At 35.8% G+C, this 26,939-nt stretch overlaps 1 protein-coding gene across 1 annotated transcript in view; it reads right to left on the bottom strand.

The window, feature by feature from the left end:
• Nucleotides 1–298: 298 nt before the first annotated feature.
• The window catches only part of zbbx (zinc finger, B-box domain containing), a 65,448-nt gene continuing 38,807 nt past the window's right edge, over nucleotides 299–26,939 (bottom strand). The window contains exons 14-20 of the mRNA XM_002931565.5: nucleotides 25,969–26,150; nucleotides 23,235–23,341; nucleotides 20,429–20,591; nucleotides 15,049–15,213; nucleotides 3,705–3,941; nucleotides 2,190–2,310; nucleotides 299–1,205 (exon numbers count right to left, since the gene is read on the bottom strand). Coding sequence (XP_002931611.2) covers nucleotides 1,097–1,205; nucleotides 2,190–2,310; nucleotides 3,705–3,941; nucleotides 15,049–15,213; nucleotides 20,429–20,591; nucleotides 23,235–23,341; nucleotides 25,969–26,150 — 1,084 coding nt within the window. The 3' untranslated portion in view covers nucleotides 299–1,096. The remainder of the gene's footprint in view (nucleotides 1,206–2,189; nucleotides 2,311–3,704; nucleotides 3,942–15,048; nucleotides 15,214–20,428; nucleotides 20,592–23,234; nucleotides 23,342–25,968; nucleotides 26,151–26,939) is intronic.

Genomic DNA, 26,939 nt, shown 5'->3' with positions numbered 1-26,939 from the left:
CGTGTGTGCTAAGCTAGCCAGAACCCAGGGCACTTATTTCCTAAGTAGAGAAGAGGCAAGGTGTTTTGCCCAAAATACACAATCCCACAATCCCTCCCTTGCATCACCTAGCACTGCCAGTAGGATTTAAGGAGCAAGTGACTGTAGGTGCTCGGCGGATTTCTCTAAGGAATTCACAGGTATTCTATGACACTGAAACTGTAAGTAATAGTCGACAAAAAAGCAATGAAAAGTCAAGAATAAACACAGTTCTTTGTTCAGTTGTTGCTGAATAAAAAAATATTTTTGAAGTCACAACAACAGATAAAAAATATTTATTGGGAGTTACAAGTAGCATTCAAGCAGTTTACATAAAATGTGACATATATTAATGTATTTTGTACCATCTGTATATTGTATTTCTTGCGTCATATGTGTTTTCCGATCTCAGAACTGAGGAAGGCAGGCATAGGTTTAAATAATCTTTATGTGCATTTAGTATACATCGTAAGAAGAGCCTCAAAGCTGAACAAAAATGCTTTACCCTTCTTGATTATTAAACAGGCACTGTGTTTTTGCGTCACATCTTCAACCTTTTCACAATTGTCCGTTCTTATGGTATATTCCGTAAGTACACACCGAGATCTGCAGTCTGTCATGCAAAGCTGATACCAATTCAAAGTGTAAATTGTTGCTGAAGTAAAATGCATTGCAGATATAAGCCTCACACTGAGCATTGCTCTTACACTTTGGGACCAAAACAATGTTGACAATATCACCACTAGTTACTGCTAAGCAATTCCCACAGATAATAACTTATTAAGTCCCTATTAACTGTAAGACAGCCATACTGCGCCCATTATGGAAAAGACTGCATAAATGGATACAGTGAAAGATTATTATTAGCAACATTAAATGAAACACTGAAAACAAATGCAATAAAAATAATCATTTCACAGTAGAGTGAATCATTTTATAAATACCTAATACATTTTCATACATGTAGGTCTTTAAAAGCAACTGACTCACATGAGAAATTAAGAAACAGTATGAAATCAATAGAAAATGGAAAAATCAACAGGACTTTCAGTTCTTCTAAGGGCTCTGGAGCTAAATTCTATTGAAGTGACAGCACATTAAGCCTATCCTGCAGAGCATCATCATCACCATCTGAATAACTTTCTTCATCATGGCTTTCCAGGGATCCTCTAACATGCATGGGCAAGCTGGGAAAAAATAAAACAGAGCCATCAAACATGATGAAATTGGGTTTCTTTACAAATAATATGAAGCTTTTGGTTCTTCTACAATGTGATTCCCAAACATGCTGAGTACAGTTTATATATATCTAAAATGCCAAATAACAAATCTGCTTCAACAGTGGATACCCTCCCAGATCCAGTAACCCATATCAACCAATCAGATGTTAGCCTTCTATAAACTATGCTAGATAAGGAGCTGAAGTTAAGAAATATGCTGTATATCAAATACCTTACTTCCCATATATGGGGCTAGATTCGGTTTAATGAGAAAAGCTTATTGGCCAGTTCAATTCCAGATTTTCCCATAGAGCCAGATGCAGTTGAATAAGAGAAACTCTCACTGTTCATCCAATCAAACTCTATCAAAGTCTATGGGAAAACTTGAGCTGAATTAGGAGTTTTTTTCCCCTTAAATTGAATCTTGCCCAAGTTTTCACATGCAATCTGGCCCAATATGTGTTTTTCTACAGTATTAACAGACCATTAAATGCGATCCTTGGTCACTATGTTTTTCACTCGTTAGCATACATTTTGGTGTAATAATAAAAAAGAGTTCCATGTTGCTACCTTTGCAGTAGCAGAAGACTCACCAATATAAAAGTATATTAGTGTTATAATTATTAACATGTACAGTATTTAGAAAGCACCAACATATTCTGCAGAGCTGTGCAATACATAATATTCCCAAAGTGATATAAAGGGCCATCTACATTACAAATGCAAAAAAGTGGGTAAAGGGCAATGTTCCAATGTAGATACCCAACAATACCTACAATGCAATTTTTTTTCTAGAATTCCCGTGTAATTGTGCCGTATGCATTTATACGATGCAATTACACTAATTGGGTGCCAACAACTGTGGGTACATTTTAGTGCAACCATGTTTGTGGTCGTATATAACCCTTATAGGTTACATAGTAAATAGTTACATTTACATAGTATACATACCTATGGTCTATGGCTCTGTTTTTGATTTGATAGGTGTCACTTAAATGGGATAAATTCTTGCCTTCTGCGTTGAACTGGAATGCATTGTAAGAATTCTCTTGATGCCAGGATCCCTTCTCGTCTGAAAGAGCATTATTTACTGTTAATGTCTATTTTAATAACCCATAATAACAAATCTGCATGTATTAATAAAATAATTCAGACTGAATACTGAACATACACCTACTTCAGAATTCAACTACTACAAAAAATTGTTGTTAAAGAAAACCAATATGCCCTGTTACTATCATTTCATATAAGTCAGTGAGAACCTTTTACAAAAAAATCAGAAAACCCTGCACTACACTGATGAGCCTCAAGAAATCTGATCAGCTATTATCCTGGCTTCAGCTTCAAACCCAGTGGGTGAGCTGTAGCCTATAGGATAAACTCATGTAAATGGGATTTTTTTAAGAGTTTGGAATTCATTCCCAGAATTCCTTTTGTTATCTATATATCAAAAAGAGTAAATTGCAGCCCAGCATGTCCTATATGGGTGCAATTAAAAAAAAAGTAATAATACATCTTATAAGGGAATACATTAAATGCACCGGAGCAAAGGGTCCTATAGATGGAGTTTCTAGCAGGGCTATGGAGACTTCCATATGTGATTTAATGCCAGTACAGGTATAGGACCAGAATGCTCGGGACCAAGGGTATTCCGGATAAGGGGTCTTTTCGTAATTTTGGATCTCCATACCTTATAGTATATAGTCTATTAAAAAATTAATAAACCATTAATTAAACACAATAGGATTGTTTTGCACCCAATAAGGATTATTTATATCTTAGTTGGGATCAATTACATGGTACTGTTTTATTACTACAGAGAAAAAGGAAATCAGTTGTAAAATTCTGAATTATTTGATTAAAATGGAGTCTATGGGAGACAGGCTTTCCGTAATTCCGAGCTTTCTGGATAATGGATTTCCGGATAAGGGATCCCATACCTGTATTAATAAGTTAAACTTGCAAGTGAAGATAATAAGTGAAAAAGTGATTTGGAGGTTGGTAGAAATGAAACAGTGGTGCCAGGTGTTTGGAGTGAGAGTAAGAGAGTAAATGCAGAAGTTTCTGTAACATATTAACGTGTGAGTGACTGCGTGAATGGAAGGTTTTAGAGTTATGAACTTATGAGAACAATTTCTCTTGTCTCTGGCTTTTATTCTTTTAGGCCCTCTGTGCCTAAAACAGTACTGCAGCTTGTGCTCTCTCTCAGTATGAAGGCCAGAAATCATAAAAACTAGAAGCAAGAGACTGTGTAACAGCTGCTTTCCAAGAACAGTTAGACTCCCTGCTTATGAGTCCCAATACAGTGTCAATCTCTTCATCCTGGACTCATGTCTCTTCTTCCCATCCACTTGTGTCATTTAGAACCTATCTTTGTAAATGAGCCTTTTTAGTACATCTTACCTCGGTGTGCATATATATTAGAAGCTGCTCACAGCCCGGCCCACAGAGCACACAGTTAATTACCTGAATCAATTTGTAAGACATCCAATTCTTTTTCCAAGCCAGCAAGAACTTTTTGTTCTTCAGCAACTTCCAAGAGTGGGTCATCTCTATCTGTCAAGTCAATATATTCTATTTCTGAAATCTCACTTGCTGTCCTTGATACTGGTCTCGCTGCTGCAGAGCTTGGGCGTGGAATAGTGTGTGATTCTGATATCCTGCGTATAGACTTTGCTGAATAGGCTCTTACAGAAGGACTGCCTGAAAATAGAACACAATAATGAAAATGAAGGACAAGCTAAATGTTATTGGATCATTTGTTTTTCAATTAATACATGTCCATATGTAATCGTTTTTCTTTCATCTGTTTAACTAGGTTTTCTTCATCTACTTTTAGGACTTGTTTGAAAATCATTAAAGGGTTCACAAACTTTCAAGCACCACTACATATATATATATCATAAAGTTTAGCACAGAAGTAATAGAAATCATACTTATACAAGTAAAGGTATAGTGTACTATCAAGCAGTGAGAGGAATTTACAGTTCCTTATATTGCTTTATACTTGATTTATGAGGGAGCCGCCGGCTGAAGTACGCAGTGCTACAATTTTATCCATGTTGCTTAAATAATGGATAAGAGTAATAATCCTCAAGTAAATGATAAAATATTGTTAGTAACAATCTTTATTGAAGCAGAGAATAATGTAGGTAACAGTTGCAGGAACAAAAGGTGACCTACTGCCTCCTGGGCATATAATTTAATCAAGGCCAATGTTATTCTACCTTTCTTTAATGGTTATGATCGACAATAGCTTCTAGGCTATTACAGTGAGTTATTGAATAGAAGTGCGATTTCAGAACATTAGAAAAACTAAGCGTGTATACCAATGAAACATTTTTAAATATTTTAAAAAGGGCACTAAATAGAAAGTTTTTGATTTCAGTCCATTGGAATGTAACTGTATATTCAACAGTCACCGTCACAGGGAGGACTTATTTTCCAAGAAATACTCCATTAGGAAACTACCCACAATTAGGGGGGCATTTACAAATGCCAGATTTTTTTGTTTTGGGTTTTTTGACGCCAAAACTCGATTTTGTTGTGGACAATTTATAATGTGACAAAACCGAGACAAATCCGAATGCAAAAATACTCCAGCTAAAAACTGCTGAGATCATGATATGGCAGATATCCCTTTACAGTTAGAAGATTTTTTTTTGCTTTGTGGTTTTCTGGGTTTTTTATGCTGGCTTTTGTGCGTCAATATGAACAAGTTGCGGTTTTCATGTGGCAATTGGCGTTTTTCCACAATTTTTTTAATTTGTGCTTTTTCAATTTGGATTTTTTAATAAATGACTGACATTCATGGAAACAAGTTAAAAAAAAAAAACAATAAAACCACGAAAATCCAAATTTTAATAATTCCCCTCTTAATGTTGTAGGGAACAGGAAATAAAAATTACTTTATTTAATGAAAATGTAAAGCTTAGATATGCTCTCTCAGGCTAATAATGTCTCTATCACACCATGTCTAGAATAAATAATCAGACGAGAAGAAAGGACAAACAGCAGTTTGTAGACTGTGACTTCAGTCCCAAAGGGCGAATTTATAAAATAGAACCACACTTGTGGTTTCACAACATTTGCCACAGTTGTTGGAATCAGGATCACTCAGGTACTGGGGTGTAAATCCACTCCGTGCATTTTGTAACAAAGATGTGCCCCGCTAGTCAGTGTGCCTATTGGCACAGGGGAACCTAGATGGAGCAGTAACTCCACGGTATCAACAGATGCAATAATGAATCAGATGGAGAGGTCAATGTGACACAGACCTCAGGAAATGACAACCCAATGCCAAATATGACACTCCTGTGCCCAAATTCACTTTGAAGCAGACGCACAACAATGAATAAATATGTTTGGGTTATATTTTATACTGTTCGCAATAAATGTGAATATGATTTATTTATGTAAATCAAGTGACTTCTGTGTTAATTACTTAGCAAATAATTTTAGCGTGTTACTTACAGCACATGATTTACTGACAACATTTTGATTCTTTTTTTTTTAATTAGATGAGGTACCTCGTGTTGCCATGGAGATTTGTTGTTGTGATCTTAAAGGATGTACATCATCATTTTAAAAGCAGTGCAAATATTTTGTTGTTGATAGGCTTGTAGCCTTTTCATGTTGCAAGTAAGGAGGCTAAATTGTTTATGTGTAAGAAGTTGGAATCCCTCCCATTGTTGATGCCACTGCTGAGAAGGTACAGGCCCTTAGGAGCCTTTTCAGTTACAGTTTTGGTTTTGCCTTTCCAGCTTACTAACCATGAAGGTATATAGGCCCAGGGCCTGATGCTACTCACCTGCTGCATCACTTTTTTTCTTAAAATCTATAAATATATATATTTTTAAAACCGTTAAAGACTCAGTGAGCCATTTAGTCACGTTTGTATTTTTTTTGCCACGATTTGTGTTTTTTGCACTAAAAAGACAATTTTATTGCATAAAAAAATGAAACCGTCACCATGAAAAATGACAAAAAAAAGTCAATGGGAGCTGTCCTAGGCAAACTGTAACAACCTTTAATTAGTTTATGGTTTCAGGGATTTTTTTCATTTGTAAGCACACAATTTTCTTGTTTTGGATCCACATTTAATTGTTTAATAAATGATTTGACATTCAGAATGTTGATAAATGTGCCTCCACGTTGTGGATCTTAATATTATAATGGCTATGAGTACTAATGCAGCCTAGAGCTCAGAATGGCTGCCTCGTGCAAGATCACATTACAGGGCCAAGTAATACTGCGGTACACAACTGATGGAAGGAATGGCTGTGCTCTACCCACAAACTACATTTTAAACAAAATGTGAACTAGGCAAGCTATGTGGCACTCCAAGAACTACAGAGAGGTTTATTAAATCATGTAATTTAGTCACACACACACTAACAACAGAACAGAACAGACAAGGTTCATTTTTACAGAAAAAAACCTTCATTGTTGAGTTTTGGTTTATCATTAAGCAGAAATAAGAGTAGGCTGGTCATTCCTGTTTCTAAAGGGAGCAAGTTTCCAAAAATGGCAAGCAGATTTCTCTCTTTTTTTTTTAAATGTGCCTATTTATCAATGTACAGCTTTACTAGGAATTTAATATTTCAGTGCTACAGACTTTCTGTTTTCCAGTTTTATTCCCTGTGTCCATTTCCTGTACAACTTTCCCATCCTCTTTTCCAACTGAAATCATCTGTCCCGTTCAGATCTGACTAAATCTTATTATTTTCTATGGTAGAATGACAAACTTCCATTTGGCAGAGAGAATAATGCATCAGTTTTTAATATCTAAAAGTCTAAAGGGTTATCAATATAATATTACAGTTGTGATTTATAAGCAGTAAACTACTTACTACTTCACCACTTTATAAATAGGGCCTTTAATACATAAAAAACCTGAACCTGTCCTGAAAAAAAACATCTTATTTACAGAAAAACGCACAGGACTAGATTGAAAGTATCACCTGGGATGCCTGTCTTCAAATAAAGACTTGAACATGTAGAAAATGTCTAAACGTATGTAATGGTAGCCTTGCAACCAAAGGGCTCAAAGAGAAAGGAACAGACTCCGTTGAATTCTTGAAGGATATAACCCATAAAACTGTATGTGCCTGGGGCATAACAGATATATAAAGTGTGTAGAAAAAGGCATATTCAAAATATCGCAAACTGTCATTTGGCTGTGAGAAAGCAACTGGAAGAAGAAGCATTATATTGAAGGATGAGAGACTAAAGATAGGCAATCATTGAAGCGTGCTTAAAAGGAAAAAAAAAGAAACATTTTAAGAGAATATTAATATCATATTAACATATGGAGGAAGTGATAGATGGAAGAAAAAAATAGAAATAATGAAGTAATGTAATGAATTTGTCAAACGTGAAGTCTCCTAGTACTGCTGAAAAGTGCTGTGTTTCAAAGGAAAATGGTAAGATAAAGAGGAAAACAAATTTGAAAGACCAAATCAAATGTTTAGCTCTACTAGATACAGTAGCTTGGTACATAGGTAAGGAAGCTTTATCAGCTCTATCAGAAACTAGATATTTAGAGGTTGGCTACTCATCCAGGCAACACGGTGCAACAAGACTTTTAAGATTGAGATGGAATGTTTTAGCAAAAAGCCTGTAGATTCTAACTTAGTATGAGGAGTTTATATGCCTTCCAGGATTTACATATGTAAGCTGTAGCTGGTAGCAGTTTCACTTTCATTTGACCTGAACTGCATATCTATATGTTCAGTGACTACAGAAACCTACATTTGACAGTAGGCCTAAGACCTATACAGTTTGATCATTTCCCTATGGGACCAAACTGGAAATGATACCCTTATAAATGGTGCTTACTGATGTCATCAGTTATAATCGGAGTTTAGTGATGTCCCATGACTCACTAAAACTTGTTATATTATAGTAAATAAAGTACTCCCTGTTGTAAAATATTGTGTAAAACAACATATTAAAAGTCACCTCGGAGTTCCATGACCTGTATAAAAGCACTCAACCCTGGGCCTCGTGTTTTTATATGGTCATAGAACACCTTGGTGACTTATACTATCCCTATATTTTACAATAGGGGGTACTTTATTCACTATATTATATATATGTGTGTGTGTATATAATAATATTACAAATATATATATATATATATATATATATTGGGAATGTGACTTATGAATCTCCAGTTCTTTGGGTTTGGTGACTGCCGTTGTTACAGGATCGGTATCACTGGCACCTTTGCCTGACATTTGGGTTTGAAGACTGCAGAAATGGTTACAGGTCCCATACACAAGAATATTTCGATCATCTGAACAGGAGTGGTAGTGTCAAACATAACAAATCAATTGAACTTGCCGAAATGTAGGAATTGTTCAGAACGCAGCCGGCGCCAAGATGGGCTCAAATGGAAAATTATTTAATTGTGTTTGTTAGAACACTGAATTCTTTCTGGCATTCAAGGAAAATTCCCTTCTGTATCCCAGAATAGGAATAGTTAAAAACCAAACAGTTAACACCAGTAGAAGATGGTATAATGTATGCCTACTTTTAAATCCAATGGCGCCTTTTTGATTTAACAAAGACATAGGGCTATTGGCACAGAATGAGAGCTATATGGAAAAGATGGAATTGCTTTGCATAAATAACACACTGTGGGAGATTTAAATGTGGTCTGAGCTTAAAAATGGATGGATATATGTCTGATGTGCATGATAAACTACATATGAAAGAAGAGCTGGAAGATACATGAATAATTGTATGCACTTTAACAGCAACAATACTGTGATAAATTGAAGGCAGGAATGGAAAGGCATAAGAGAAAAGCTAAATAATGGTTGAGTTACAAAAAAAATACATTAAAATACAATAAAATGGCCACTATATGAAACTAAACATACTTATATAGGTCTTATGTTTGATAAATGTAATTGATATTGTTGTGACATTACGGTGCTGTTAGGCTACACTTGTGAGTTATAAAATATAGTAGTATGTAAATCAGTAGTATCCAACCAATATTAATGTGTCTTTTGTTGGAATATGTCTCCGGGATGCAGGGCAAAGGCGACAAGCTGAACACCTAATTTAACAATCCACCTTAAAGTGCCAAGACACCTAAGTTAAGGCTAAAATCAATACTTTAATGACAGACTAGTTATAAAAATTGTCTGTTCTTTGTCTAAAATCACCAGTTATGGATATTTAAAAGATAATGTACCCCCTACTGAAAATGATAAAAGATATTACAGTGTGGTGGAAGCTGTTCTGTGTTCTATGATATGTTTACAGAACTCCTTTGGTTAATTGTAATATCCTTACAATTTACTGTGGGGGGTAAAAATTGCCATCATTATCCTTAGTAGATATTAGCATTCTAAACAGACTGAAAGATTTGATAATAGTTAAAAAATTATAATATTTTTCAGCATATGAATTCTGCATTAGATAAAAATAAATCAGTTAAATAATATGCAGCCTTTCCATGATTTTTAATGTAATAATATGGTTTGGAATAGTTACCTAAGCCTGTTCCCCTGCTGATCTGACTACTTTGAAAAAAATGTACCAGTCGACAGTCCTCAGCCTGCCTCCATATCCCACAATTCAAATGATGCAGAAATAGAACTGTTTTGCAGCTGGATTTCAGCAAATAAAATGTTATTTATTTATACTTTTTAAGGAACAGATTACAGTGATAACTATATTAGGGGTTTCTGGGTCGTGTGGGGCTCTTTTTCACATTTTGCTTCAGAAGCTGGAGTTTCCCTTTAATTTATAAAGGCATGGGAGTATTATCCAGAATGCTTGGGACCTGCGGGTTTCAGGATAAGGGATCTTTTCATAATTTGGATCTCCATATTTAAGGGGCAGACTCAAACATTTCTCATTTTTTTCTTTTTAAAAATTCACTAAACTAATTTCCATAAATGTTTGACATTTATTAAAAAGTCTGAACTGAAAAAGTACAGGCAGGAAAAAGTTGCAGAAAAATCTTGAAAGTGCGACTTTTTCGAATTGTTGCACAAAAACAGTGTAAAAAATCTGAAACCTCTGAAGCAAAAGAAGGATCCTCCTGGGAAGGGACATCTGCCATTGACTTCTACATGATTTTGGCACGTTTTAGCTGGCAAATTGTCGTATTTGGATTTTTAGCTGTAATAAATTTAAAAAAAGTTGCATCTTTTTTCCCAGATGCATCTTTTTTTAGCCGTAAAAAATTCAACCTGGGAAGAAAAAAATCTGTTAGTAAATGGCCCCCTATGACTAGTAAAAAAAAATAAGGGTTAATTATATCTTAATTGGAATCAATTACAAGGCACTATTTTATTGCTACACAGAAAAAGTCATTTTTAAAATTTTTAATGATTTGATTAAAATGGTGTCTATGGGAGATGGCCTTCCCATAATTTGGAGCTTTCTAGATAACAGGTTTCTGGATAAGGGATTCCATACCTGTATCAGGGATGTCCAAAAAAGCCTTCCAGCTGTTGTTAAACTAGAACTCAACTATGATGTATAGAATGAGATTATCTACCAAACTATTGTTAAAGAATACAAGCTGTCATTTGTACATTTAGCTACATCCCATGTGCAGCCCCCCCAGATGCTGGAAAAGGCTGTGTCTACCTGCCTGGTTCTGAGTAGCACATATTTACCAGCTAGGATACTTCTCTGTGAAAATCAGATGTGATATGCAGAATACTCTGTAAAATGGAAATGTGGGTAAGGCCTTGGGAAGCACTGGGAAACTGGTGTGTGTATATTACCAAGCAATTTCTAACTGAGGAATATTTGATACACCCAGCGGCATATGAAAACAATAGCTTCCCTGCATCTTAGTGCAGCTTTTTCTCATTTCGTGAAATGTGTCCCTTCAGTCAAGGGGCCTAGTACTTTAGTCTAAAGTACAGTATAAAGTCTACTTCTTACAGTAAAACACTGGCATGAAAATATAACAATGCAGCACAGTGTGGGCTCTGGGAAAAGGAACATGCAGACAGAAAAACACGCATTGTTCTAGTACCGGGGCTTATATATAAACACTAGGCACATTTATAAGGGGGTAGGCAAGGTCATTAATGCTGACTGTGACTATGAAATGATTTGTGAAAGTAATGTAAAGTGAAAATTGTGATTTCATGTATGTTTTTACTGAATATGGTTAAAAAGTTAGTCTCTAGATAGTACTAGAGTTACAATATCAGTTAAAAGAGTGTAATTCATACCAGAAGCCACTAAGGGCAGTAGAGATGGGGGCATATAAAAGCAGTGGTGATTAGAATAGGAGTTCACTACTTTTAAAACACATTCCTTCTATATTTAGATGAGTACAATTCATTGGCTCAATATTGTTTTTCACACAATATGTCCCCTTTAAATTTTTTTTTTTTTTTTTAATTTTTATTGGGTTATATTACAATCCAACAATTGCATTAGTATTATAACAAAACAGAATTTGCAGAAGTAAAGAATCCCATTTAAATTTTTATGTGCAAAACTCAAATGTTTTATATTTATTAACCGCAAGAAACCTGAACGTAAAAATTTTGGTACCTAAAAGCTTCCAAGTTCATGTAGAAAGAGAGTTGAAGAATGAGAGCTGTTATAGCATTATTTAGGGGACTTATTCTTGGAATTTGGTAGAATGCAAATTCGCAGCACTTGAGGGTTTTTTCATGTTTTTGATCAAGTTTTTTTAGAGTCAAATTTATTTCACCCAAAAAAATTCACAATACTTTTGATAAATAAGCCTCCCTGTGTTCCTTGCACCCCCAGGGTCTGACCACAAAGCAGGTGGATGATATTAAAGAAAAAACTTGGTACAAAGCACAAAAAAGGTGTCTAACTGAATTTGGGAATTGAGCACTAGAATAAAGTGTTTCTCTCTATACAGCTATGCCTACATTCGCCAGTGCTACACACAGGAGCAAACACCTTTAGCTTGTGATTCATTGCTTGTGCATCCTTTACTACATACAAGCTGGGGACAGCCAGGGATGCAGGATAGTATGGAGTCCTGTACTTACTGCCTATGGCAGGTATTACTTACACAGATGTCAGTGCTGTACTCTGTGTCTGTACTCTGAAGCAGGGCAAAGTAAGTACTTGTACGGGATCCATTATCCAGAAAGCTTTCAATTACAGAAATACTGTTTCCCATACACTCATTTTAATCAATAATTCAGATTTTTAAAAGAAAGAAATTGGAAGCAGGGAGGCAGCATTAGTGAAACTTACTAACAGTAACATGCACCTTGGTTGTAGGGGGAGAGGGAGTCGGAGAAGGGCAGAGGGCAGCAGCAATAAATCCAGCAGGGTCAGTTTTGTATCTCAGAAGCTACTTTCATTCTAAATTCACGACTACCAGTAACTAAAGACCCCACGGGGAAGGAGAAATTGAAGGCATAACTGCGAATTGCGGGACACTCAAGCAACAATCCGGGACAGCAGGCTGTGCTGTAGAAATTCAGACTGTCCCGCTGAAAGCGGGACAGTTTGGGGGTATGTAATAATAAAACAGTACCTTGTACTTCCCAGAAAAAATATAATTAATCCTTCTTGGATGCAAAACAGTCCTATTGGGTTAAATTAATGTTTTGTTGTTTTTTTTTGTAGACTTAAGGTATGGAGATCCAAATTACGGAAAGACCCCTTAAGAATACCCTTGGTCCCGAGCATTCTGGATAATGGGTCCTATACCTGTAGCAGTAATTGCAACTTTTAGTGCATGGGGCTCTAAGGACCAACAAAATTGTGCCTAGCCCTTTACATAAACAGCTACCAGCTCAGATTATGCCAGTGAAGGTACCTATATGATGAAAGTCAAACTCCAAGGAGAATAACTATTAATATGTCTCATTTCAGTGTCAGAGTAGAAAGAGAAGCTGTAAAAAAAATGAACGTTGATGTATTTTTTAGTTCTCTTATATTCAAATGCCTGTTGAAACACAAGCTGTCTACATTTTGGTATAAAATAGTTCAGAACAAAATGCAGATGTATGCTTTTCAGCGTCTCTTCATTAGTTGTAATAAGTTCAATCTATACAAACAAGTTAGCAGCCGCTCTTCGGGTACAGTGAAAGGAAACACAAATTATTAGCCTCTGAATGCTTTCAAAGGTCAGTTTTAAAATGGAACTTGTGGAGTCTATAAAGCAAAGTGCGATGCCTGTCTGGGAAATTACGCTGCTTGCTTATGAATATTACATTTAACCGCTAACTCTAGAAACATGAAATGTAATTAGATTTGCAAAAACACCCATAGGTGTAGAACAAAACACGAATACAGAAAAAGCAAACAGCATTCTATTACAAACGTTTCCATTTCTCAAACAAAAATATTCAGTTAAACTATCTGTGCTAGGAAACGAGCAAAAATGGAAGAGAAAAGCATTAGCAACATTTGCATGCAAAGCCTTACCCAGTAGAGCTAGATATGCACGGATTTATTCATTTATACACATTCACTCAGCACACAAATCACACAAGTCTTAACATGACAAAACTGATATAATTTCATCCAGTTCAAGGATTTTGCAGAGATTGGGCAGAAACTAATGAAAAGAGTGGAAGTAATAACATGGTTATGTTATGGTCACAAGGAACTATGGCACTGCAAAATACAGCAATGGGACCTGTTACCCAGAATGCTTGGGACCTGGGGTTTCTGGATATGGGGACCTTTCCGTCATTTTGATCTCTATAGTTATAAGTATCCTAAAAATAATTTAAACATTATTTAAACCCAACAGAGTTTTTTTTGCCAGCAATAAGGATTAATTGTATCTTTTTTTTATCTTAGTTTTAAAATTATTTGATTAAAATTGAGTCTATAGGAGATGGCCTCCCTATAATTCAGAACTTTCTGGATAACTTGTTTCTGGGTAACTGATCCCATACCTGTACTGTAAATATTACAGGCAGCTGGTGTTTTGATACAAAATTTCCTGGCCAAACTTTTTGTTATTTTTGAAAAGTTTAATCATTTAAGACTTTAAGTCCCATTAAAACTTGCTTTGTGTTCACATGCTTTTAGTATGTACAGCCAAGCCTAAGTGCCTTTATAGGTACCCCTGGCAAATGACTGGTTTCTCTAAGACCCTCTATAATTGCGCAGACTTCACCAGTTACTAGAACAGTGGCGCTAACTTTAGTTTTACACCTTATGAGAACTCAGAGTTCCATCCCTCACCCTAAATCCCACATTGTCTCCCAGTTTTGTCACTAATAAGGCAATTGGGGCAGTACAATATGTGATTATTGGTATACAGAGTTTATCAGCATAATTGGTTGCAAGGTGTAGGAGAAAATAAAAACACGCATAATTTAAACACCATGGTTTGTTATTGTACAGTACACTGTGCATTCATTTCTTTAGCCCATATTTGCAATAAAGTTTTTAAGGCAGGTAAAATTTTGGACTGTAAAATCTCCTACAGTAGGTTGTGATACATATTAATGGGTCCACATATCAGTTTGCCCGTAAATGATGCATAAACTCCCAAGACTATATAGATTCCCTTTCCAGTTAGTATATAGCAAGATCTGAGCAATCCCGAGGGTTGTTTTCAGTAAAATATCTTGCGGGTCTGATATGTTAGCCCATAAAAAGCTCAACCTAAAAAAAACAGGCCTTAGTAAAAACCTAACTGAATCTTTTATAGGCACAATATCTTAGTGAGTTTGCATATCCAGCCCTTGAGATACTAAATGCAACGAGTAAAAAGAGTTTTACATAAAAAGGATACTTCTAGATTTCATACCTGCACACACTTTTATGCCTCAATTTATAAAATGTACAAAACTTTTTAGACTCTCACCTGCCAGTAGTTTCTGCTTCATTTTGCCATTGGACTGCCTAGGACTAAAACTTTGCTCCAATAAACAGTTGTTATATTGCAGCTGTGCCTTCTCCACAATGTCCTGAACAACAGCCTCATCTGCACACATGCTTAAGCTGCTGCTGGGTCTCCAGTGGTTACTACCTGAAATAGAAATTAATAGAGCAAGATTTTTCAAGGGAAATTATGGTACGTTTGATACTACCGGTACTGGACCTGTTATCCAGAATGTTCGGGACCCGGGGCTTTCCGGATAAAGGATCTTTCTGTAATTTGGATCTCCGTACCTTAAGTCTACTAATAAATAATTTAAACATCATTTAAACTCAATAGGGTTGTTTTGCCTCCAGTAAGGATTAATTGTATCTTAGTTGGGATCAAGTACAAAGTACTGTTTTATTATTACAGAGAAAAAGGAAATCATTTTTACAAAATTAGAATTATTTTCTGATAATGGAATCTATGGGAGATGGCCTTTCCATAATTTGGAACTTTCTGGATAATGGGTTTCCAGATAACGGATCCCATACCTGTACCAACATTATATAATACAGCGGCAGCATAAAATCAATACGAATGTGCTATTCACCTCTGCACATCACACACGTCTCCAATAATTTATCATTAACTAAACTGCGTTGATCTTGTAAACATACTCATCTGAACCCTCGAGCAGACTTGTACTGTTGCATTAATGTTAAAATGTCAACCATGAAATTCAAATAATTAGTACATATATGGAGTTGAGGCCTGCTTCTATAATTCTAATATATTGTATTTACTCCAAATGTCATCTAAAAATAACAACTAAACATCAATAATATTTACACAACCTAAAAAGCAATAGAATACTGACTGATCTGCATTGTATTTTCTACATAAAACCCAGTATTGTCAGGTGATTTTTGTTTTTTTTAAATTGTTAATACTATAAAACTAAGACTGAAATTAAATATAAATATAACATTACAGCTGGTAGTAGATTATTTAATTGGAAAATATTATTGATTTGAATTTTGAATTTGCACTACGACTGAGTATATAAAAAGTGCCTCATAACAGTGACAAGGAAATGTTATCATCACATAGAATAAATACATCATATAGTAGAGTTTAGGATATGTCATGTGACTATGGATTTGACTTATGTGTCATAAGTACAGTACAGTGAGCCAATGTGCATCTACAAGCAAAGACCATGATGGACTGTTTTTCCGATACAGGGCTGCCCTAGGCACCAGACTGCTCCTGCGAACAACAGAAGTGCTGTCATACACAGAGTAGTGACATCACATCCAGAACGTTGTGCTTCATTTTGCCATTGGACTGCCTAGGACTAAAACTTTGCTCCACTAAACAGTTGTTCTATTGCAACTGTGCCTTCTCCACCATGTCCTTAACAACAGGACGCTTGGTTGCGCCCCCTATTACTACTGCTGTTTCCGGCCTTAAACCTTTCTGCCTTGCTGCTCCTTACATTTGGAATCCCTCTTTTTAAAGCTAAACTTAAAACTTGGAGCACTCGCACAGCACCTGATCTGGGAACTAGCACTTATATTGCAGTTTCACCCACTGTGACCTACAGCACTTATATTTGCCTATTTGTGTCTGTAAGTTACCCACCCATATAGATTGTAAGCTCTACGGTGCAGGGACCTCCATCCTCATGTGTCTTTGACTCTTCACTTATTGCAACTGTACCTTGTATTTATTGTTATACTTTGCATTTATCTATCATTATCTTAATAACCCCCTGTTTGTATTAATCTGTTCTACTGTACAGCACTGCGTACATAAGTAGCGCTTTATAAATAATGATATACATACATACATACATACAACAGCCTCATCTGCACACATGCTTAAGCTGCTGCTGGGTCTCCAGTGGTTACTACCTGAAACAGAATTTTGTGTGGCAAGAGCCAGGTAACTCCCACCTCTGCCACTGGATTTTATAGTAAAGTACCCAGTAGCAGTGGTATGGGATTTTTTTTTCACAAAAAAAATTAATTTACCATATAAGCATCTGAGTGCTGCTGCCATAGGCACAGGCCCTCGAGTGCATATATGGTAAATATGGCCCAGATGGACCCATGTGTTAATTACAATTAAAGGAGAAATGTTAAGTACCTCCCAGCAATTGTAATCACTTACCTGATACCCTTCTGTTAGCAGAAAACTGCAAAGGGATGGGGTTCTTCCGAGGAGCAATCATCCTTCTGTTTATTTCTGTCTTTGTGCAGGAGGCCATACACAGCAGAGTAAAAAATCAAACTTTAACAACAAAGCTGGCTCTTTCACTCTGCTGCCCATGTGTCAGCCCCAGAATTTTGAAGAAAAGTGAAGGGAAGAAGAGGATCGCTTGCTTGCAACTACCCTGGGCGGGTGCAGTTTTCTGCTAACAGGAGCACCAGCCCGGGGTATCGGGTAAATGATTACAATCGCCTAACATTTGGGGCCCCCAGCCTCTGAACCTTGCCTTCTCCTTAACCATATTTTAACTAATTTAACAGCACCACAGGCAAAACAAACTAAATATCTACTGTGCTAAAGAACATAAATGTAAAGATGAGTCTGCAAAACCACACTGGCCTCACAGCAACCGGCTGCTGGATGTTCATGTTTAATATTTGATCAGACACAGGTGAATCTGATGTCATTTCTCAGTTACATTCTAGCCTTGCATCCTTACATTCTAGCCTTGCTAAAACACAACTAGTCACATGCTGGTACACTATCCCTCACATAGTTAACATATAAATTTCACTGAAATAAGATTCAAAACAATAGGCAGAAGAAGACAAAGTCTGTAAAAACTCCCATAAAGTAGAAACATTATGATTTAGAAACTAAAAGCAGGATGCACATTAACAACAATAAACTAAATGTTAAAGTTACATTACAATTAAAATTGTATGAGGCAATGTTTTCAGTTTTATGCTCAGATGATAAGTGAAGTGAAAGTCAGGCATTGAGAGAATCCAGAAACAAGCTGGGTAATTGGATCAGCAGTGCCCATAAAGCACTCATTAGAATATTTCTCCTGTATCAGGAAAGAGACTTCCTGGTATTCTTTATTTATTTTTTTGTGTTGAAAAGTAATGTTTTCTGTTTGTTACTTTGACAGAGCTATATCCCATGCTGGTACTTTGAGACCTAATTACCGCATATTTTAGCCATAGGCAGAAACAGGAGAAAATCATTCAATTTTATTAATATTGTTTTATTATTGCTTTAGTTTAGATGTTTGTGCATTCCGTTTTCTTGTTTTGCAGTTTCATATACACAAAGATGATTGATTTATTTTCCTTTATATGATCCTTTTAAAAATGCTGGAATGAAAAATGTCTTAACGTAAGTATCAAGCAGATGAGAAGCTTAAGGAAGAACAACACCATAAAATGCTGTATTTTAACCTAACTTAAAAGGGCCATAAAAAGGCAAAGGGAAGACTGTTTTACTAAGCAAGCATTTCACAAAGAATATATAAATAAAGGATACTAAACTTTGCTCAGCTTCTAATTTTTAGATACATCCGACACATTTTAGTTTGCACTCAGCATATATTTGAAACAATAGATTTTTACTTTAAACACAAAATAGCGATTGTTGCAAAAAAATCAATAAACGTCTGTCAGAGGAATATAAGCAGCTACCATTGAAAATTCACTAATGAAGGTAAATTTGTATAATTTAATAAAAAGGACAAAAATCGCCAAAAAAAGTACAGAGTACGTCACTGAATTCTTTATTGTACCAGATTTAAAGGAGAACTAAAGCCTAACTAAAGAAGTAGGGCAGAAGTGTTATACATTATGTTTTAGGCTTCTGTACCAGCCCAAGGCACCCACAGCCCTTTAGAAGGGAAGATCTGTGCCTCCATAGATGCCCCAGTAGCTCCCCATCTTCTTTTCTGCTGATTCACTGCACATGCTCTGTGCTACTGTCACTTACTGAGCTTAGGGACCAATGTGCAATATACTGTATATATTGAATATAAATGTCCCAATATAAGGCTGATTAGTAAATAATACAGATTATTGGTACATGGCAGCTCTGAAACCAGTGCAACTATGAATCAAATTTACCAATCAGCCTTATTGCAGCAGCTTACATGACTTGATGATTTGCAACAAACCCTAAACTTAGCGCATCAACAGCTGTTTAGAGCTCACTGACTATGTGCAATGTCACTGACACTTCTAACTGAATCGATAATTTGGAGCAGCTGTGACAACTTAGAATGCCTGGACTATAACTACAATAGAGATGATAAATCTTTAGGCTGGTGCAATAAGTTAAGTATATATACTGTAATATGGCATCTCTAGCCATGATTACTTTAAGCGTTTAGTTCTTCTTTATCAGATTTTTTGAAAGCTCCAATAATTACAATTTATTAAAGAAAAAAAGGCAATAATTTGCATAAAAATTGAGAAAGGGCAGGAGCCCGAAACATCACCTGTTCTGTTGGCACAATAAACACCCTTTTCACTTGATTCGGAGTGCTACAGCGTGTTTATAAAGTTACATTTGGTCCTCGGCAGTGGGCTCAGCTGACAGGACCCAACGCTACAACAAGTGGTTGTTATAGGTGAGCATTACCAATTTGCATTTGAATGTATTTTTCATTATCATTGTTTTCAGCAAAAAACACAACCAGGACTATTTTTTCCTTTTTTTAAATATGCTAGTGCATGAGAATAAGAAAAATGTGGTCATGAGGAAAATGCATGCCTTTTGTTGCTTTTTTTCCCTCATTGAAAATTGATAAATATGCCTCTTAGACGGTAAGTTTTGTGGAGCATGGACCACCTTCATTCATTATTTAATCTTGACTCTAATTGCATTTTTGTATTTAATTATATTCTATTTAGTGTATTGTTTCCCTTCTATTCAAGTAATGTATTGTTTTAATTCAAGGTGTCGTGATAAAACACATTCCCCAATCCAAGTCATAACTATGAAATGCCAAAAGGGTTCAGATTTAATTATTTCCCTCCCACACATTTGAACAGTACTAACATGCTCAGCACATTATGTTGAAAGGAAAAGATACCCCTTTCTTGACATGAGCTCATTCAGTTGGCCTCATGTAGAAAAGGGGCATAAACACTATCTGAGCTACCTGAATAGAAATGCATTTATCAAATGGTTAACTCTAACTTCCACTCATTAATAAGTATGTTTCTAAAAATCCCATAAGAATCAATAGAAGTTGGATGAATTTTGGGTAGAGCTTTTGTCTTTCATTTTGATCAATCTGCTAACTTTTCATTAGCAACCAAGACCATTAAAGTGCATTGCATTTTGCAATGGAACAAACATAAAATAATATTATGGGTCACTTTAAATATACCTTTACAGGTGATGTTATCATCTGCAGTTTTGGGGTCAGGAGATGGTGACCTGTGGTCCAGTTTCACTTCCTTTGTCTCAACATTTAATACAAAAAAACCCTTTAGGCCTTGATAGTCAGTTACCACACTTTTCTCTCTGAGAGCAATGCTTCTAAGTTTCTGCTGTGGAAACAGAATAAAAAAAAAATGTTATAAAAATATATGTTCATGATTTAATTACTCTTATCTGTAAAACGTATCTGTTTTTACAGCACCTTAAATACTGTTATATCTATCACTAGATATAGATGTGGACACATACATATATATGTTTCAAACATTTGTTTTTTACTTGCTTGCCCCAAACCTATATAGGATTTCTATTCTCCTGGTTAATGATAGCACAAGTCCAATCAGTTAGTCGCATTTATAGTGCCCTACCAGTCTAGGACTTGATAACCAAGACTAGACTGCTATAAGCCGTACTTGCTATGCAAGCAATATGACATTTTTTAAAATTTAGACCAAATTTTGTCCAAATTTAGACAGCATTGCACACTGTGTTCAGGCACAAGTACAACCTTTTTATTTTGAGGACAGAAATTGTTTAATAATATTAATAAGGGATGAAAACAGCATGTTATTAAATATGTCCTTACAGTAGAAAAATCAAGAAACACTGAATATCAGTTGGTAAGTTCATGGGGCATTTAAATATATTCATGTAATACATTATTATTTATAAAAGAATCACATTCAGCTGTCAGTTTAATGACTGCACTTTTAAAGAGAACAAAATAAAAGTAAAAACTTTGATATAGTATTCAAGTTAACATATTCTCACAATCCCCTAAAGCATTTAACCAGCTAAGTATATAATCTCTTAGCATTAAAAAAACCAGTTGCTCTACTGGTGCTGAAATAATTATGGATGGAGGTCACACAGCAATATGCATGCATCACTATTCCCAAACAGGTACATGGTAGTGCTACTCACACTTTACTCAGAATCCCCTGCAAGAGGGAATAAGAATGAATACTGCGCCTTTCAAACTCAGAATTAAGGTCACTATTCTATTCCCTTGGTGTGCAGATAACAGCATATTTGACAGATAAGGACGCTTTACTTGTATATAGATATATAAAGCGAATACATTATTAGAAAAGAAAAAGAAGTCCTAAAATAAAATCACACGACATACTCACACTGCTGAAAAAAATGTAGAAATTATTACTAATTTAAAGCACACCATACTAATCTGTTTGATCAGCCTTAAACTGGTCATACAGGGCTTGATCCCCTTTTTCAGTTTGGTAGCCAGCCAAGCGTATATTTGACCAAGTGGTGGGCCAAACCAGCTTGCTCTGACTGCATATTATCAATTCAAGGGGCATACTTCTCATACTCGGTGTGCACACAGCATGGGGCATTGTTAATGACCCCAAGGGGCTGATTTACTTACCCACGAACGGGTCGAATGGAGTCCGATTGCGTTTTTTTTGTAATGATCGGTATTTTGCGATTTTTTCGTATGTTTTGCGATTTTTTACGAATTTTTCGTTACCAATACGATTTTTGCGTAAAAACGCGAGTTTTCCTATCCATTACGAAAGTTGCGTAAAAAGTTGCGCATTTTTCGTAGCGTTAAAACTTACGCGAAAAGTTGCGCATTTTTCGTAGCGTTAAGTTTTAACGCTACGAAAAATGCGCAACTTTTCGCGTAAGTTTTAACGCTACGAAAAATGCGCAACTTTTTACGCAACTTTCGTAATGGATACGAAAAACTCGCGTTTTTACGCAAAAATCGTATTGGTAACGAAAAATTCGTACAGAATCCGAAAAAATCGCAAAACATACGAAAAAATCGCAAAATGTTCGTTTTCAAGTCGGAACTTTTCCAATTCGGGTCGGATTCGTGGGTTAGTAAATCAGCCCCCTAGTATCTCATGCAGTATTACCCTGAATTCTGAAAAATCCATTCTTCCTTCTTTTCAATTCAACGCTCATTAAATCCCAAGGGCCTTACAATTTGGTGCTGCTGAGTTCTAATTCTACATAGCACAGAATAGAATTTGACTGCTCAAAGCCGTTGAACACATTCTGATAAACTGACATACTGATCAAGCAGTAAATGCAAACATTTAGAAGAGTGTTCTGTGAATGTCTTGTTCTAATATTAAAAATGGGTAACTTCTAAACAATTAAGAAAATCTAGACCAGTACTCAACAGCAACTAGTAGCATGTTTGCTTTTATTATGTACGAAGACGAAAGGTCCTCTGCACTCACCGATTATTATAACATTGAGACATTTTGTGCATTAAGCTACTTAAAAATACCCTCCCCTTCAAACAAATCAGGGATGGTTCGTCCATATAAAGGTATTGCAATATACTTCAAGCTGGCCAACTACATTAATCATCCCCGGTCTGGCCAGTACTACACTCACTTTCATCTGATTTATAAAGAATGCTACTGCTTCATTTATTTTTTAACAGTTTTACATTCAACTTGGTTTCCACGGTTCAAACTACTAAATGGTTTCCCTTTGTACTGGCCAGCACTGGTAGGAATGATGGGAGCTACAGCATGGAACTGGCCACTGCTCCTGTTTGCTTCCATTATGGCTATTTCAATAAAAGCCAATTGCTGATTGGTTGTGTTTTTGCATAACCCAATGGCATTACAATTAATAAACTCAAATCACAGTGCAGTAATTAAACCAATAAGAAATGCTGCTCTCAACTTTTTACATAACAGGATATTTAAGAATTTGGCTGAGAATGAATTGCTGTGAGATTCTTAAAAAAATAGCTGAGATTTTACCTCGGACACATTTCCAGCTGAAGCTGAATCCAAACTCTGGTTGTCATTAAAGCTTTTGTATTCCATTGATTTGCTGTCCTTAATCTGTGGGGCTGTAAGCAGATGATCTGTATAGAAAGCATTAAATGTTTATATATTGCTGTCAGCTGCTTAATTCTTCTGTCTGGCTGCTACCCTTAGATTTCTCTCTACATAACTGCACAGCTTGTCACTTAGACTTTGGTGCAGAACATTCATATATATGGAATATTAGTTGGCAGAAAGAAAGAAGAATTTATTGCATTAGGCATTTCACACCTTATGAAATAATCTAACAGAACTTAGGAACATTACCAGTTTCAGTAAAATTGCTACCAAAAGAGAAGCCAGAGAGAGTATCTACTAATGCTAATGATTCAAACTGTACAGTGCTTGAAGGGAAACTGTTATGAGAATAAAAATTATTTTACGTCATAGCATAGTGTTAGTAACATCTGCAAACATCAGCCTATTCAAAGTAACCCATTCAGATTTTGAGTTAAGCCCTTAACTTATTCTTGCAGTTTCACCTATCCACCTGTGCTCCCTGTGCACCCAATATCCTAGAGCTGCTAGTCAGGGAGGATGTGTCAGTTCATTCTATTGGCTGGTCCCCTTAAGTTGTTGCTTCATGGCATATTTACCTACTGGTGAAAATGCAAAACACTTCAACCAGTTGTTCTGTTTTTGCAATGGTTTGCCTTGCAAGACAAAACTTATATACAACCCAGCTGACAGCATGGGTCTGTGTAAGCAGGGTTTAATACTCCTGTGTTTGGAATAAGGCCCTTCAGCCATTAAAAAACAAGTCTGATAAAATTTTGGTCAACTATTTTCATCAGCTTTTGCATGTCACCAATGGAAAATAAAAAGAAATATACTTAAACTTGTTCATTGCTCCATTGTCATTTTTCCTGCCTGCTATAAGGTACACACTTCTGGTTCACTGCTTCTTACAACTGTACCTTCAAATCTATACATAAGGGCAGATGTACATTTACAGTGGAAATGACATTGCTAGGTTTTAAACTGACAAATAAGTATGTACTGCCCAAATTAGAATATACAGCAGGCATATAAATCAAAATCAATGATGCTTACTGTCTGTCAAAAACACTGTGCATAAGGGAGTAGGCACCAGTTTTATACAAGTCCCTAAGCAAGGTGGGATGTTAACTACTTAGATTACTCAGGATAACTGCTTGGAATCATAATTTTATATTCATTGCATTCCATATTTAGTATAGGGGTCATGTATCACCTGCAAGTTAAGGTTATTACTTTATATATTAGCTATACAAGGCCTCTTACTCTCTGATGCTGACAGGGTCCCACTGGGCAAGCAAGCAGGAAAAAACCTGGTGGGACCTGGCCTTTATGGGATTGCTGGCCCAGGCCACTCACCCACCCGGATTGTCCTCTCTGCACGATTGCAGCAACACGTGGTGGGGGAGGAGGGATGCCAAGATAAGTGGCCTTGAATTGCAGAAAGACTAGTAGAAAGATAAGTAATAAAAAGTAACAATAACATTAAAATTGTTGCCTCACAGAGCAATAGTTTTTGGCTTCTGGGGTCAGTGACCCCCATTGGAAAGCTGGAAAGAGGCAAATTCAATAACTATAAAAAATAAATAATGAAAACCAAGGTGAACCACCCCTTTAATGTTAAATACAGATGTAAAATGTAAACTATGAAAATACACTCTGCACTTTTTACAACTCAAAGCCAACATTGGCAGCAAAGCACATTTAAGTGTTTCAGCCATAGAGGATCAGTACTTTTTTCTAAACCATTTGTCATAAAAGTTATCTCCACTCTATACTGTATATTTCAGAGGGCTGGAATTTAAATAAACACTTACTGTCATTGGTGGCATTTTGCTATCTTTCACAGGGAAATGATCAGTAAATGTATTATCTTACCCTTTTAAAAAAAAAATAATATCTATAATGATATAACTCACGTTTTCATATATTAAAAGAGGAATAGGGTGCATTTGTATAAAAATCCCATTTCCTAACATGTCGCTGCTTCCTTTTATAAATACATAGGCAGAGAGCTGTTGACAGAGCCAATGAATTAGTAATGCACTGACAAAGTAAGTGTTTCGAACACTGGCATTACTTTTAACTGATTGGACTCTGGTAGTGATCTTTTGTCTCTTCTGGGATTCAGCAGTCACTGACAGGCTGACAAAGTCCCAGTAACAGGTGATCAAAGGCAATTTAAATCAGGTGTGCACAGCACTGTGTTTGCAGGGCTACTATGTGGGGGACATCAAGATAGCATGAACGTAGATGGACAATCTTTTGTAGATATACGTATATGCACTTAAGGACATACATGCTGTCAGATGACAGTGATTTTACCCTGGGGAAAGCCAAATGCACAGTTTGGAATTGTACTATGGGAAAGCACATAATTCGAAATAGTTTGGTAAATTTCCTGCTACACACAGTGTACGCCTATTATGAGCCCTGTAACTGCCTCCTACTATGCAGCAGGTAACATTTAAAGGGCTTCTTTTGCACTCAGCACCTTGCTGCACTGTAGCTTTAAGAATTCCAAACTGCACAACCCGTAGGAAAGTTTACCTAATGACCTCCTTTCTATATTCTGTTAGCAAGTTAGTGCATAAAAATGCTTCTCTGCCTCAAAATGTGAACTCAAGAGCTTTGCATCTCCTTGACAGAAAAGTAATTCGGCAAAGGTTACCTTGTGTCATTTCTTTGTGTGGGATTGAGGAATATTGAAGAGACCTAAAAGCCTTGTTTCTGTTAATGGAGGATGTTGATTGCGGTAGAGTTTTTGGCCTCTTTGTTTCTGCTTGAATAGGTGAAGTTTCTAAAATCTTTGCATAAACAGTCCGACTGTTGTGGTTTTCCTTATCTGAAAAACTTAAGCATTGAATTCAAAGTTATAAACTCTATGGATAATCAAATGAATGACTTATCTGTGCAAGTCAAATAGTTTTAATTTTCTAATTAACTTAAACTATGCCCAAGACAGGGGTATATTTAAAAAAAAAAACCAAAAAAAAACCCATTACAGTTAAAACTAAATTATAATATTATGAAGTTATTCACTGCAGTGTGTTTTAGCCAAAGACTGAAACAACCCAAAGACATAATATTAAGATAAAATAACATATTTGTTTTGCTGGTAGACAATGTTGCATATTGAAATTATAGGTTTCATTTAGTATGACCTCAAACTGCAATACAGCTCCTCTCATGCATTGCAATTACTGTGACAGACAACCTATACAGTGATAAGGAAGTTATTGAAAATGAAAAACTTGAACCCTCTAGCATCAATCTAAACATCATGAAGTGGATACCTTAGGACTAACATAAAGCCTAATAAGGCACACCAGCAAACACTTAAAATGTATTCACTTGGCCCTTTACCATATTAAAAATTTGCTATCAGAAAACTTGGGGAAAAAAATGAACTAGAGATTCCTTAGGGATTTCCAGCAGTGTGTGTTTTACCAACAGTCAGAATCGTATTTTCATCAATTAACATATTTATTAAAACATTTTTTAAGTCTTTCATATGGTGTTAAGAGCAGCAGTAGTAATTTGCACCCTATAGTTTTAAAATAGTACACTATAAGACTTTTTCATTTGCTTTTTTTTTTTTTTACTGTTTTTATAAAATTTAAGTTTAAAAGTAAATTACTT

The sequence above is a fragment of the Xenopus tropicalis genome, chromosome 5, assembly GCF_000004195.4.
Source record: "Xenopus tropicalis strain Nigerian chromosome 5, UCB_Xtro_10.0, whole genome shotgun sequence".
Lineage (NCBI taxonomy): Eukaryota > Metazoa > Chordata > Amphibia > Anura > Pipidae > Xenopus > Xenopus tropicalis.
Note: the sequence above shows the minus strand (reverse complement) of the source record. Positions and strands in the feature narration are given on the sequence as shown.